Source organism: Elgaria multicarinata, chromosome 12 (genome assembly GCF_023053635.1).
Source record: "Elgaria multicarinata webbii isolate HBS135686 ecotype San Diego chromosome 12, rElgMul1.1.pri, whole genome shotgun sequence".
Classification (NCBI taxonomy): Eukaryota; Metazoa; Chordata; class Lepidosauria; order Squamata; family Anguidae; genus Elgaria; species Elgaria multicarinata.
The window spans coordinates 12,680,001-12,696,065 of record NC_086182.1 but is presented as its reverse complement, the minus strand read 5'-3'; the positions used below and the strand labels follow the sequence as shown (position 1 = coordinate 12,696,065).

General features: G+C 46.3%; 1 protein-coding gene across 1 annotated transcript in view; it reads right to left on the bottom strand.

Moving 5' to 3' along the window:
- Positions 1–11,449, bottom strand: part of DOCK5 (dedicator of cytokinesis 5) — a 175,900-nt gene extending 164,451 nt beyond the window's left edge. The window contains exon 1 of the mRNA XM_063139247.1: positions 11,406–11,449. Coding sequence (XP_062995317.1) covers positions 11,406–11,448 — 43 coding nt within the window. The 5' untranslated portion in view covers position 11,449. The remainder of the gene's footprint in view (positions 1–11,405) is intronic.
- Positions 11,450–16,065: the final 4,616 nt, after the last annotated feature.

Here is a 16,065-nt window from a genome sequence, read left to right as displayed (position 1 = left end):
AATTGGACTGTTTGTGTGCAAAATGCATGTTGCCCCGTTTACAGCAACATTTTGTAACATCTGCCAGACTCTTGTTTGAAGTAAAGCACGCCCTCTCCATCCCAGAAGTAAATCATGTGGTTCCTTAACCACACCTAGAGATGCAAAGGCCCAGAAAAACAGTAACATAAGTAATAAAATTACAGCTCCCTCTCTAACACAGGGTTAATTTGCAATTACTGTTTGAACCAAACTAAGGAATGGATCCTTTTAAGAAATGTAGCAAATATTTTACAAGGCCATGCCCGTAATTGAGAAATACATTCCAGTGGATTCAATGGGGCTTCCTCGCGAGCAAACAGGTTTAGGATTGCAGCCTAAGATAGACATAAAACCTGTTATTCTTTTATGGTGGTATAAATTAAGTTTAGAATTGATAGTAAAATATAAATTGTATATTTTTCAGATTGTGTCACATTTTACATTTATTTCTGGAAGAAAGGGAAGATGATTCTCCCCACACCCAACCCCACCATCAACATTTCTGGAAATGTTAAATCTCCATCCCTATCTTTAAATACTAATGTTTAATAGCAACGTGAAGAGAGGGGAGACTCACTTTGATCTTCCTGCCTTGCTCCCTTTGCGCTGGTAGCTCACAACTTTCCAGGCAAACAATGGTCATTCTTAATTCTGTAATTGATTCACCCAATTCAATGCAGTACAGGGTGTAATGAGGCATGCAGGTGAAGCCAGACCTTCTAATTAAAGAATCCTGAAATAACATGGACGGATGTCACCAACGCTATGATCCTGAACATAATTACCTGCAGTTCAATTGGAAATCAGTAGGATGGATATAGGATCTCTTCAAGGAACTTAAGCTGTACACTAACATTAGAGGAAGTTAGCGGGATTTACTTCTGTGCAAAGATGCATCGGGCTGGACTGTTACTTTTACAAGTTTTCCACAAATATCTCTCTGCATTGGGGGAAAGGAAAGTTTGGACACCATGATAAGCCATGGTTTGGACACCACGATAAGCCATGGTTTGGACACCACGATAAGCCATTTATTTATTTATTTATTACATTTCTATACCACCCAATAGCCGGAGCTCTCTGGGCGGTTCACAAAAATTAAAACCATTCAACATATAAAACAACAGTATAAAACCATAATATAAAATACAATATAAAAGCTCAACCAGATAAAAACAGCAGCAATGCAAAATTACAAATTTAAAACCATGTTATTTAAAATTTATAGATTGTTAAAATGTTGGGAGAATAAAAAGGTCTTCACCTGGCGTCTAAAAGCATATAATGTAGGTGCCAAGCGAACCTCCTTAGGGAGCTCATTCCACAGCCAGGGTGCCACAGCAGAAAAGGCCCTCCTCCTGGTAGCCACCTGCCTCACTTCCTTTGGCAGGGGCTCACGGAGAAGGACCCCTGAAGATGACCTTAGGGTCCGGGCAGGTACATATGGGAGGAGGCGTTCCTTCAGATAACCTGGCCCCAAGCCGTTTAGGGCTTTAAATGTTAATACCAGCACTTTGAATCGGGCCCGGACCTGGACTGGCAGCCAATGAAGCTGGAAAAGGACTGGCGTAATGTGGTCTCGTCGGCCAGTCCCTGTTAGTAAGCGTGCTGCCTTGTTTTGCACCAGTTGAAGTTTCCGGACCGTTTTCAAAGGCAGCCCCACGTATAACGCATTGCAGTAATCCAAACGAGAGGTTATCAGAGCATGGATAACTGTAGCTAAGCTATCTCTGTCCAGATAAGGGCGCAGCCATGGTTTGGACACCACGATAAGCCATGGTTTGGACACCACGATAAGCCATGGTTTGAAGTGTCAAGATCAGGAGTGTGTGAGCCTCTGGCTTGCATGCTCTTCCGTCCTCTCCTCATCTGCCATGGTTAAAAGGGAGAAGTCAGAAGCTATCAGTTCCACTTTTATTCAATCTCAACTTGTTGTTTCATCTAAACTCAACAAACTGTAACTAATTTGAACTATGGCTTGTTTGATTAACCAGTTTGGAGTTCGGGCAGCACATTAAACAGCAGTTAATCTAAAACAGAAGCAGGAGAGGGGAGGGGAGGCGAGAGGAGACAAGCCTAAGGCTTACACAGTTGCATTCTCATCACAATAAACAACAGTTTATCTTGGCGTCCAAACTCAGCCAATCCCTTTATAAGCCTATGTTAAGAGAAAGTAACAGAAGATTAAGGTCTTACAGTCTAAATCAGCTTTCCTCATCCTGGTGCCCTCCAGTTATTTTGGACTACAACTCCAAGCATTCCTGACCAGTAACCATGCTAGCTGGGGCTGATGGGAGTTGAAGCACAGAACATCTGGAGGGCCCCAGGGCAGAGAAGACTTATCTAAATAAAGCCTAAAACAGAAACTGATGAAAGACAATGCCTGAAAAATACATAACTGTCCTCTTGACTTCCTATGCCAAACAAACCTTCTTAAAGTCAATTAGGTGATGAGTACATTACATTACATTAAAAAAAAACCACCCACCTCTGAGGTTTTATGAAAACTGACGGCGAGAGACAGTACAATCTGATTAAATTGGGCATTTGCCCAAAACCTGAGCTGTACCCACTGCCAAATGGCTGGTGGAGCCCTGCCCACAATCAACAGAACATAGAGATCTTTGCAAACTCAAATCAGCAGCAATGAAGGACAGTTTGGGGCACCAATGTGCATTTGTCAGGACTCTAATATCGGGAAGGAAAGCCAGCAGGGGGGAGGTATGGAGGAAGAGCAGTGGGAGAGAGGGCTGCAGGAACCAGCTGGAAGCAACAGGGGGGCACTGGGGAGGGTTGTGCATTTGTATGTCTGAATGGATAGGGGCTGGGTCCACACATCACGCTAAGCCATGGTGGGTGGCCAGCTATGCTGGGTAGGTGGTTATTCAAACAACCTACTGCACTCCCATCAGATGATCAGACAATCCACCTACACAGTTCATTTCACACATCCTGCACCCCTCCTCCTGCCCAGCCAGGCTGGTATCCCAGTTTCCTTTGAGGTGTGAATAGAGATTGCATGAGAGGAGCAGAGCGGCGACAGCGTTTTTTGGCAGCTCTTGCCCGGCAGATCTGTAGGCAATCTCCATAACCCACGCTGGCGCAACAGACAACACGCTAACCCACCTTAGGTATGAACAACCTTTACTGCAGACCATGGGTTCTCAGAGTCAGTTGTTTGGGGAAGCAACCCATAAGAACAAAGAATGAACCATGCTGGACTAGACCGAGGGTCCATCTGGTCCAGCACTCTGTTCACACAGTGGCAAAACAGATGCCGACCAGGAACCCACAAACAGGATACTGACGCAGCAGCACCCTCCTGCCCATGTTCACCAAAAACTGTGTAGACAGGGTTACAGCCTCTGATACTGGAGGTAACACATGGCCATCACGGCTAACAGCCATTGATTGCCTTCTCCTCCAAGAATTTATCCAACTTCCTTTTAAAGCTATCCAAGGGGGCAGGGGCTATCCCACAGACAACACGCTAGTCCATTATGGGTTGTTCCAGAAAACAAACCATCATGGGTTAGCATGTCGTGAGAACCCAGTCAAGGCCATTCATGCACACTCATCTGGCACCAAGAGAAGCTCCTCCTCCAGGCTTTAGTGGCTGGCTGAGTTCCTTCCTCCACGCAGAGAAAGACACAGCACCACCACTCCATGCACTAATAAAGGGGCAGCCCCCTTTCTCAATGCGGAGGGGGGCACAGAGTGGTTACTGGCTTTGGACAATGGGAGTTGTAGTCCAATACATCTGGAGGACACCAGGCTGGGGAAGGCTGATTCAAGGTAACACACAGGCATCCACAAAACCATTAACCAGCTCATCAAGGACAAATGCATTCAGCTGTCTGGGAGCAAGACACAAAGATCCTATCTCAGAGGTCTTTTTCTCAGTGCAGTTTTCAAGCAGGTATCAAAGAATACATGTCCCACACAAACAGCAATAGAGACTACCACTGTTTCTTTCCTATATCGCTTTCCTTAACTCTTCTTCAATGGCAGCTTTCACAATCCACAGATAGTGGATAATGCCATTATATAGTTTAGTCACTAGATGGCCCTGGACTTAAGTTTTATCTGGGAGAAGTCAGGAGTACCCTGTGGCTGTTCTGTTCTTGCTGGAGAGAATCCATAAAGTTCTTGTCTAACTCCCTCCTAGTCTTCCACGACACCACACTCATAAAATTTCCCATCCCTCCATTGGAGTCACATTAACGTAACAAAGCCAGTTCTTAGAATGAGTCATCTCTGGCCTCAGAAAGAAACAAAGTCCAGGGTGTGCAGATGTAACACACCCATTACAAACAAAAAACAAAAAAACCCACCGCACTAGATAACACAGCATGGCATTTCAGATGAACACTCTACACAAGTGTGAAAGTGATATCAAGGCAACATCAACTTTCTGAAATTGACAAGGTTTCATGGGAAATGTGAAAGAGTGTAGGACTGGATCATCTTTGAACCATTGGCTGGAAACACCAGCTTAACTGGGGGACTTATCGGTTCACTTTCCCATGCATTTGGGGTCACAATGACCCCAAGGAGGTATAGAAGCATGCAAAAATTTCACCCTAACCTGCTGCCACTTCATATTCAACACAAGTCCCTACAATAAACCTCCTTTCATTGCATTATTTTAAGGTTTTCAATAAAAGGCCACTGAGGTCACAATTAAAGTGAGAGGGCATGCAGGGAAATAGTACAACATGCACCCAAAAAAGTGGAGATAGAAAGGACCCCAACGTGCTAAGAACTCTAGTTTGACAACACAACAGCTGCTTTATGCAGCAGTTAATGTAATTATGGGTAGTATCCAATGTTAGTCCTATGTAGAGTAGACCCATTAAAATGAATAAGACTTAAGTCAGTAATGACTAATTTCACTCCCATTCATTTCAATGGGTCTACTTTATGTAGGACTAACATGGGATACTACCAAAGCTTGAGTTAAATGGTACTTACTTCCAGGTAAATGTGTGTAAGATTGCAGCCTGAATGGCTGCAGATACCTTTATTGTATAGTTCTGGGCGACCGTATGGAAAGAAGGACAGGGCTCCTATGTCTTTAAGTGTTGCATAGAAAAGGGAATTTCAGCAGGTGTCATTTGTATGCAGGCAGCACCTCATGAAATTCCCACTTCATCTCAACAGTTAAAGCTGCAGAAGCCCTGCCCTCTTCTGTATCTGGTCACTCTAGTAGAGCTCCTGCAGCTTTAACTGTTGTGACAAAGAGGGAATTTCACCAGGGGCTGCATGCATAGCAATGACACCTGCTGAAATTCCCTTTTCTCTACAGCTGCTAAAGATACAGGAGCCCTGTCCTCCTTTCCATATGGTCACCCAAGGATAGTTATGTACTCCAAGATGTATGAATGCACCCTGTTACTTTAAACAATCATCCTTAATTCAATTTCATATGTTAACAACATTAAATTGGAGTTTTCGTCAAATACATACAGGGGTTGTGTGTTTTTCAAAAACAAAATTAAATATAATGGGTTGGGGATCCAAATTTGATCCACTGAAAATCCATTGAAATGAATGTGATCTCATTACTGACATGCCACACTGATTTCAAAGGATGGACTCTCAGAATGTCTAAGTCCTACTTAACCCCTATGACTAGATTGGGGCCCAGTATCTGATTAATGAAGTACTTTTTGCAAGTGTAGGAGGGTTAAACAGGCCTCTTTATAGAGTAGCTAAGAAAAAAACACCTCCAGTTTTTAAAGTATTTCTCAGGAGAAAAGACACACAGCTTGGGAAAAATTGTGTTATCAGTTTCTTGCCTGAAATGCTTCCCAGTCTTTGCGAGAGACCCGGAAAGGGTATGTAGGATATTCAGTTTTTCATGGTCTCCAAAGTGTTGACACTCTGTTTAATCTACATTTTGTACAGAAGACACTCAGACAGACAGACAGACACACACACACACACCTTGTCAAATGTGAACTGTGCACAAACGTTGAACTTTGTCTATGTCCCTTTAAAGTACCTAAAAGCAGACACACGCCTTCCTTGCCTTCTTCTTCTGGAAATTTTAAAGAGAAAAGCACCAAATTTTACCCCCCCCCCACACACACACACCTTCAGACTAGACAAAAGGCACTTTCAAAATAAGTCTGTAACACAAGTACCTGCATCAAACTACAAAATGTGGAGCATCGGATGCTAACTTCCAAAAGGTCATTATTTGTCCATCAACCCCAGGAGCTCAATGTGGCTTTTGGAGGTCTCGGGCAGAGGTCTAAGACCCCAAAAACCAGCTGCTGGGGAACTTGGGCAGGAGGGTGCTGTTGCACTGAGGTCCTGTTTGTAAGTTACACATAAGCAGTATTAGCCTTGTAATTGACTATATTATATATTACATTAGCCTTGTAATGGACTATATCATACTTTTTGTGGTCCTTTTGTTCTGGCCTGAGGCTTTTGCATTGCCCCTCAACTGCTACCTGATCTTTTTAACTGGAGATGCCACGGACCGAACCTGGAACCTTCTACATGGTCCAAAGATGTTTATTGACAAAGGAGTGATTTTTCATTAAATCCTCCACAGTTTTCCCAAACACATACACATTGCATTTTCAAGCTGCGGAAGCAATCCTATAAATCAGTTTCTTTCTCCCTGGTGACCTCCAGGTGTGCTGGACTACATCTCCCATTGCTTGGGATGATAGGGGTTGTAGTCCAACACATCCAGAGGGATCCAGGGGACATTCACATGCACAGAGAAATGTCATGTATTATGGAGAAGTAAGCTGGCTAACGCCAGTGTTGTGATGTGCATAGAGAGGATTCAAATATTGTCACAATCCCAGGACCATCACTGGTTGACTTCCACGTGGGAAGGAATGCTCCCACGAATCAAATGCCACAGACATAACTGTCACAGAGACTCCACTCCCCCACTCTCAAAAAATGCCGCCCAGCAGAGTCCATTCAGACATTCAGTCGTGCATCATCTAACAATGAATACTCAAGTGATAGAGTTAAATGAATGAACTAGCCCCGTGATATGACACATGAGCAACTTGGGAATCTCCACATCGCAAATGACTATTATGCACACAGTATCTCAGTATACAGAACTGTGTCAAATAGCCACGGCAGAAAAAAAAATTGACGTACCAACTGAAATCAGCTAAAGGTAAAGTCAAAACATCTGATTTCATAAAAAAAAAAATTGGCAGCATTTTATTTTATATTCTATTAGGGGATATACACAGCAGTATTCACCAAAGCCTTTCCTCAAATGATGGGAAAGAGATTAAGTTTAATTTGTTATGGTAAAGAATTATATGAATGAAGATCTTTTGGGGCTGCTGCACATATGGTGCTACTGAAATCTGTCATCACTTACTTAATTTTACTGTTGTTACTGCTTGTAATCATTATTGATGGTCTTTGCTTTTGTTTAGCGACTGTATTTTGTGTGTGCTGTTTTGTTGATGGGAAATTTCCCTGCCTTGGAGAGTGGGGAGGAGAGCCTGGAGAAAGGCTGGTGGGCCAGGCACACCCACACTCCGCACATTTGCCAGAAGTTCCTCATCTCTATTCTGTGTTTTAAAGGCTGGAGTTGTAGGGCTTTCCTTCTAAACGTGAATAGGATAGCACCCGAAATTCCTATTGATTTTATAATGTGAATGTATACACTGGAAGGTGGCCCACAAAAATGTATTGCATTTTTTTAAGGTTTCCTGCTGGGATATACTTTTTCAGGACCAGTTCTGTGACTTCACAGCATTACTTGGAAAGGAATTTTCTGTATCTGACAATCTCCCAGGAAAGCGCTGTGTAGCAGTGTGAGTGTTTGACTGGAAACCAAATGAATCACCTCACTGGTCTATCTATCTACCCCAGTGTTGCCAGCTCTGACTCCTACGGCTCTCCAGGATCCCGGCCAGAATGTCTTCACCAGTCTTAGCACGCAAAGTGACTCCCTCTATTTCCACTGTCCAGGTGGTAAGTGCCATTGCTTATGTATTCAAAACTGTATCACCCAAGCACAAGAGGGAGGTAAAATACAAGGTCTGCAGGTTTAGAAAAAATATCTAGGGGAGGGGGGGGGGAACCTTTAACACACACACCCAAATGAACACCGAGCATGCTCAGTGGGCACAGAATGCTGTTTGACAGTTATTTGGAAACATGGAAAACTAGGAGCTGGAATAGAATAGCTGGAATCTTGAACACTGCACACTGCAACATTTTGCTGCAGGGCCCACTTATCCTTTCTAAATGGCAATGCCAAGAACTGAACCTGGGACAATTCTGTATGCAAACCATGTGCTCAACCACTGTGCTGCGGCTACTCCCCATATTGACATTACAGATACCCCCGGGAATGGGTGGGGGTGGAATCAAACTACATCAAGGAAGGAGGAAAGAAAAATGTATCTGGGATACATTTTGCCCAGGGTGCTGCAGGGCTCAGTCCTGGGCCCAGTGCTCTTCAACATTTTTATTAATGATTTGGATGAGGAGGTGCAGGGAACGCTGATCAAATTTGCAGATGACACAAAATTGGGTGGGATAGCTAATACCCTGGAAGACAGAAACAAACTTCAAAGTGATCTTGATAGGCTGGAGTGCTGGGCTGAAAACAACAGAATGAAATTTAATAGGGATAAATGCCAAGTTCTACATTTAGGGAATAGAAACCAAACACACAGTTACAAGATGGGGGACACTTGGCTCAGCAATACTACAAACGAGAAAGATCTTGGAATTGTTGTAGATCGCAAGCTGAATATGAGCCAACAGTGCAATATGGCTGCAAGAAAGGCCAATGCTATTTTGGGCTGCATTAATAGAAGTATAGCTTCCAAATCACGTGAGGTACTGGTTCCTCTCTATTCGGCCCTGGTTAGGCCTCATCTAGAGTATTGCGTCCAGTTCTGGGCTCCACAATTCAAGAAGGATGCAGACAAGCTGGAGCGTGTTCAGAAGAGGGCAACCAGGATGATCAGGGGTCTAGAAACAAAGCCCTATGAAGAGAGACTGAAAGAACTGGGCATGTTTAGCCTGGAGAAGAGAAGATTGAAGGGAGACATGATAGCACTCTTCAAATACTTAAAAGGTTGTCACACAGAGGAGGGCCAGGATCTCTTCTCGATCCTCCCAGAGTGCAGGACACGGAATAACGGGCTCAAGTTAAAGGAAGCCAGATTCTGGCTGGACATCAGGAAAAACTTCCTGACTGTTAGAGCAGTGTGACGGTGGAATCAGTTACCTAGGGAGGTTGTGGGCTCTCCGACACTAGAGGCATTCAAGAGGCAGCTGGACAAGCATCTGTCAGGTATGCTTTAGGGTGGATTCCTGCATTGAGCAGGGGGTTGGACTCGATGGCCTTGTAGGCCCCTTCCAACTCTGCTATTCTATGATTCTATGATAAGGGAATCAGTGTCCATAGGTTTAGATGGTACGTCATAACAATAGGAACTCATAGTTTAAGACAGCTTCCCCCAACCTGATGCCCTCCAGACATGTTGGACTACAACTCCCATCATGCCAGTTAGCATGCTGGCTGGTAATGATGGGAGTTGTAGTCCAACACATCTGGAGGGTGGCTAGGCTGGGGTAGGCTGCTATGGAGAAAGGTGCTGGGAAGATATTACACTGTTCTTCCTCTTTTCCTCAGGCGATCATGTGCAGCTCTCTGCCCCTTCCTTTTTATTTTCACACTAACACTGCGAGGTGGGCTAGGCTGAGAGATAGCAGGTGGCCCAATGTCACCTGGCCAGTGGCTGAGCAAGGCTTTGAACTCGGGGTTCCCTATTCTCCATCCAGCACTCTCATCCCAGGACCTAGAGAAGCAGCAGGACTTCACTGGGGGCAGGGCTCAGCCATAGCCCCATCGCCTGTTTCCAAATTCGCGAGAACATATGACGCAACAGAGCAGAAACGAGTGCCTCTGAGCAGATGCAGAGCATCTCATCCACCACCTCTAAGAAATCTCAACTAGCCCCCAAAGTACTGACCCTAGGGAAAAATGCCTCCAGGTCACAGGAGGCCCTTCTACCCATCAGCCTTCCCCGAATGAAGGCAGAATTGAACTCAGGCACTGTACAAAGAGATAGCTTGACAGACATGGAAAGAATGACATGTATGGGGGGGGGGAAGAGGAGCAGGCCCATAATTAGGCCATTAAGTGTGGCAAGCAATGGGGAGGGGCAGAGCTGAATCCCCAGGGCATCAGAGGGGGAGGCAACTACTGTCAGGAGAACTTCACACTGACCACGTTCACACAATCACCACAGCCCACCATGGCTTATTTGAGCCATGGCGCCTTGCAGCACATGGCAGCCAACTTTTGCAAATTCAAGCCACGGCCACAGCTTGTCGTGCCATGCGAACCCGGCAAGGGTAGGTCTTTGGCGTGGTTAACAAACCACCCACAACCCGAAAATAGCCCACGGGTTATGGATGGTTTGTTAATCGTGCCAACAACCCACCCTCACGGGATTCACACAATTTTGTAAAAGTCTCTCAGGGGTTACTTAACCCACGGCGGCTTAGCATCACATGCGAACAGGCCCCGTGTCCCACACTAACAGCTAAGATCACACCTTTGAGCCCTATGTTGATTGATCCAGAGTAACGGAGCCAACTTCCTTATTTTGCATGGCAACTCTGAGTGCCTCAGAAGCTCCTTTTTACCAATGATACTGCACCCTGAGGAGGGGGAGGGAGGAAAGAAATGTCCCCCTCCCCCCTTCCTAAAGGACAGATAAAAGAAGTTAATGGATAATGGATCACCTTAAAAGATCTTAGCTACTCTCCTTTCAAAAACTTTACCAGAAGGAGGGAGGGGGAAGGAAGGAGGAGAATTCAGTTTTCTTCCTCCTAAAGAGTTAGGGTGGAGTCACGTTTTATACAATCTCAATTACATACCACTGCAATCCTAAATACACACTTACCAGGGAAGAGGACCCATTGGCCTCGATAGCGTTTACTTTTGAGTAGACGCATATAAGATTGGACTGCAGGCAGCTCTGAAAACTTAAAATCTTTCAGGCTGCAATCCTATACCCACTTACCTGGGAGTAAGCTCCACTGCACTCAATGGGACTTTCTGCTGAGAAGATATGCATAGCACTACAATGTGAGATGCCATATTATTATTATTATCATCATCATCATCATTATTAGTGATAATAATAGAGGGGGGAATGATGTGATCTAAGGTGTAGGCGAGAAGAAAAAGAACAGATGTGGGGTGGAGGGAAGAATTCAAATCCTGCAGCGACTGGGGGGAGGGGGGGCGTACGCACACGACCCTTAGAAGAAGAAAGAGAGGCACGCGACACGCGTGTTGCACGTGGGAACCGCAGCTGAAAAGGGAGGAGGGCCACCTCTCCCGGAGTACTCACCCACACCGTACTTCTCGCGCTTGGTGGGGATCCAGCGGGCCATGCCGGGGCTTAGAGCCACCCCGTCTCTCCCCCTCTCGGCGTCTGCTACCCAAGTCAGCCCCCTCCGGCTTCGGCCTCGGCGGCTGCTAGCTCTCCCGCCATGCTCGGGGTGCCGGATCCGGGCCGCCGCCGCCGCCGCTTCGCTTGGCTCTCCCCGCCCCTCTCCCTCTCTCTCTCTCTCTCTCTCTCTCTCTCCGTCTCCCTCCCTCCTCTGCAAGTTGTTTCTCCGGGCGCCGCCGCTGGGGAACTTTCCTGGCGACCCTCCTTTGCAGCAGAGGCAGCCGCCGCCGCCGCCGCCGCTTCTGGCCGTTGCGGAGGCAGAGCCGAGGGGCGGGAACTGCCCGCCTCTGCCGGGTGGGATCACCTGCTCCTCCCTTGCCCTGCCCGGGACGGGGAAGGGCTTGCAGCCGCGGGGAAGCGCCGAGGAGCCGCTGCCGTCCAGCCTGCCCGGCGCGCTGGCCAGTCGAGTCCCGCGGAATTCCTCCGGGCTGGGCGGCGCTCCGAAGGAAACGCGGCGGCTGCCGCTGCCGCTGCCTTCTCGAGCGCAAGCAGCAGCCGCGGGAGTCCCGGGCGCTTTGAAACGGGAGCCGGGCGGCTCCTCTCCCCGCCCCCCGCCCCGGGAAAGCGTGCGTGACGAGGGTGGGTTGTTTCGGAGGAGTCCCATTTCAATGGTGTTTCCTTCCGAGGAAGGGACACGCTTTCCGGGAGCTTTCCTTCCAGTGCAAATAATAGCAGGTGAAGGAGTAAAGTACCCCCATTTCCCCTCCACGCACACCTCCTTTGCGGGTTATGGTCCCGATCCAAATCTGCCTCCGAGCGGCTCCGGGTTCGGTGGGGCTTTGAATCCATTCTCGGTTTCAGCCAGAACTTTAAAGGAGCCGTTCAAGGTGCTGAACCCTATCTCCAAAATGGTTTCAGGCCCTTGGATAGGTCCTTTACAGTTCTGGCTGAAATCCAAAACGGATCCATAGCCCCACCGAAATCGGAGCCGCCAGCTCTCACTGCAGGAGTGCAGGCTATCCCAGTTCTGGCATAGGCTGGGGTTGACTTCTAAGTAAAATTGTGGCCTTAGGATTCTGATATTCAGCCTCTGAGTGCCCTCCTTTATGTTTGCCCAAATGGTACATCAACAGGCTTGGGAAAGCCCCAAGGTTTGCAGAAGGTTTTTCTTCTTCTTTTTAAAGTAATGAAAATACCCTATTCATGTGGTTAGATACCTTCTCTAAATGAGCAATTTATTGCATGCTCATGATTGACCACTCTCGGAAGTTTGTGGGTTCATTGCACAATGCTGTCAATGTCCAGGACATCTCTCGTACTATCCCCTGGAAATCTCGGTTTTAAAAAGAAAAAAAGCAGATAATGTGGTATTATCTGAGAAATCACAGGATTTCCATGGGTAAACTTGGTGTTGTGCTATAATTCCACTTCCATTTATTTATTTATTTAGATGGCACTGTCTCATTAATCTCAATGGAACCTTTCCGAAAAGGGGAGTTTTCAAGTCAAAATCATGTGGTTGTTTGTGAATCATAGAATAGTAGAGTTGGAAGGGGCCTATAAGGCCATCGAGTCCAACCCCCTGCTCAATGCAGGAATCCACCCTAAAGCATCCCTGACAGATGGTTGTCCAGCTGCCTCTTGAAGGCCTCTAGTGTGGGAGAGCCCACAACCTCCCTAGGTAACTGGTTCCATTGTTGTGCTGCTCTAACAGTCAGGAAGTTTTTCCTGATGTCGTCATGGTGAGAAGACTGCAGAGGACAAAAGCCCCAGTGAGGCTGCAGGATTTTTCCTGTGTGTAGAGAAGCTGTGTGTGTGTGTGTTGGGGAGCAGGAGCGGGAATCCACAACACATCCCAAAGAGGGCATCATAATCAGTGGCCATAGAATCCTAGCTGTCGGTTGTGGTGAGAATGGAAAATCGAGTTGGGTGGAATGGAAAAACTGGACACTAGAACAGCAGCAATCCAAACGGCAACATTTTGTGAGTGCCGTTCCCTGAGCAGGATCAAGAACAATAGTGGTAGCCAAACGTTTTTGGCAAGTGTTCCACAAGTCAAAACCTAAATAAAAGAAAGTGTGATTCTAATACGAATTATAGTTTATATATGCACAGAATACACACACCTTTGGGGTGATTTAGGACGCAATCCGACGGATGTTCAAATGGCGTGGGCGGGGGGAGTCCTACAACTCCCAGCATTCCCTAGCCACTTTGGGAAAGGCTGAATTCAGGGCGTGGATTTTAGCACCATCTGATTTTAGAGCTATGATACTTGTCCTGGGAAAGGAACGTATTTCAAGCTCTCTTCAGTGGAGTTTGCTCTCAGCCATAGATTTAAGTAATGATTCACTTGGAACAGGCGGTGCTGAGCTGTAATTACTTGAATGGATTAATTGAAACAATGGGGAATAAGGTGCACAAAGAACTTAGCTAGCCTACTCGGTACCACAGGCAGTTCTCAGTACGGAGCTAACCTGGCGTCTTCTGTTAGACCTAGGCCTAAGTCAAATGTGATCTTGGACATGGGTGAAGCATGTGCCCATGAAATTTTTTTGCATGACTCTCGTTCTCATATGAATGAGCATGCCGGGTGCATTTGGTGAGCAGCATTAACAGCACGTGCCCCAATGCCGTTTTTGTGGCCTTGCTAGTGCTGCATACCAATGGACCAGTGCTTGAAAAGAGAGGGGAGCACACTTATATGGATAAGTGCTTTACCCATGGCCATATTCAAATTGTGCCTTAGAGCAGCCTTCCTGGCTATGAGGGGTTGCTGCATTGGGGTGGAGAGGCTTCGAAGAAATGAATGGGAACGCAAGAATTTCTCCTTAACCAACAGAAATGCCTGTAACCCAAGAGACTTAGGTCACAATCCTGTGCATGTTTACACAGAGAAAGGTCCTACCACTCCCAGCATTCTCCTGCCAGCCATGGCTAGCTGGAGAATGCCGAGAGTGGTAGGACTTTTCTCTGTCTAAACATGCATAGGATTGCAGCCTTATAGATGCTAAGCCAAATGGTTAAGAAGCTAAGAAGTGCCCTGCTGGACCAGACCAAGGGTCCATCTAGTCCAGCACTCTGTTCATACAGTGGCCAACCAGCCATCGGCCAGGGATGAACAAGCAGGATGTAGTGCAACAGCACCCTCCCACCCATGTTCCCCAGCAAGTGGTGCACGCAGGCTTATTGCCTCGAATACTGGAGATAGCACACAACCATCAGGGCTAGTAGCCATTGATAGCCTTTGCCTCCAGGAATTTATCCAACCCCCTTTTAAAGCCATCCTGATTACAGCAAGAATGAGGAACCTGAGGTCCCCCTGGTGTTTTTGGACTATCACTCCCATCATCCCTGATCATTGCCCTTGTTGACTGAGGCTGATGGATGTTGGCATCCCCACCCTCAATCTATATGCATTTCAGTGACAAGGAGCAGGCAACAAGTATGCCATGTGGCATTTTTCCATTCAGGTTTACAATAATCTCAGCTACACAGTGAGATAGAACTGTTAAATGAAGAAATGAATTCCAGACAACTAGCCAAGTCCTTTTCCAGGACACTCCATTTCTCTCCCCACACCCAGCATTCTGTCCCCACTGAGCATGCATAGTCTTCTTTAGGCTGTTTTGAGGCTGTCCCCACTCCCACCCTTTCAACATGCAAAGTGGCTTTTTTAACCATGAGGCATTTGTGTATTTATTTATTACATTTATATCCTGCCTTTTTTCTCTCCAAGGAACCCAAGGTGACTCCTCTCCATTTTATCCTCACAACAACAACAACCCTGTGAGGTAGGTTGGGCTGAGAGTCTGTGACTGGCCCAAACTCACCCAACTGACTTCCATAGTCAAGAGGGGACTGGAACCCAGACCTACCGACTCCTAGTCCAACACTCTAATCACTACACCACACTGGCTCTCAATAGGATTTAAAAAATATAGTCTCTGTGCTGATGTTTGGTGGTACAAGTCCAGCATGTTACCAGGTATAGAGTGACCATATGAAAAGGAAGACAGGGCTCCTGTATCTTTAAAAGTTGTATAGAAAAGGGAATTTCAGCAGGTGTCATTCGCATGCATGCAGCACCTGCTGAAATTCCCTCTTCATCGCAACAGTGAAAGCTACAGGAGCCCTTCCCTCTTTTATATCTGGTCACGCTAGGCAGGGCTCCTGCAGCTTTCACTGTTGCGATGAAGAGGGAATTACACCAGGGGCTGCAGGCATACAAATAACACCTGCTGAAATTCCCTTTTCTATACAATGGTTAAAGATATAGAAGCTCTGTCCTCCTTTTCATATGGTCACCCTAGGTAGGATCCTGAGCTGATAAGACTCTAACACATTCAGCTGAGGGTTTGGAGGTGTCAGTTTCAAATACTACCTGCCTTTTAAAATAAAACAAAAAAAACCATGACATTCAAAGAAGAAGAAGGACCACATGTAAATGGGAGAAAGATGCTAGCTAATCTGTTCTTTGCTAATTACTTTACTTTTCTACCTGCTTGCAAACCTTCAGAAATGAGATTCCTAACCTGTGTGGCAACTTGTGGGTTTTAGGGTTTTCAGCCTGCCACTCCCATCATGCCTCATCATGGGCTATGCCAGCTAGGGCTGA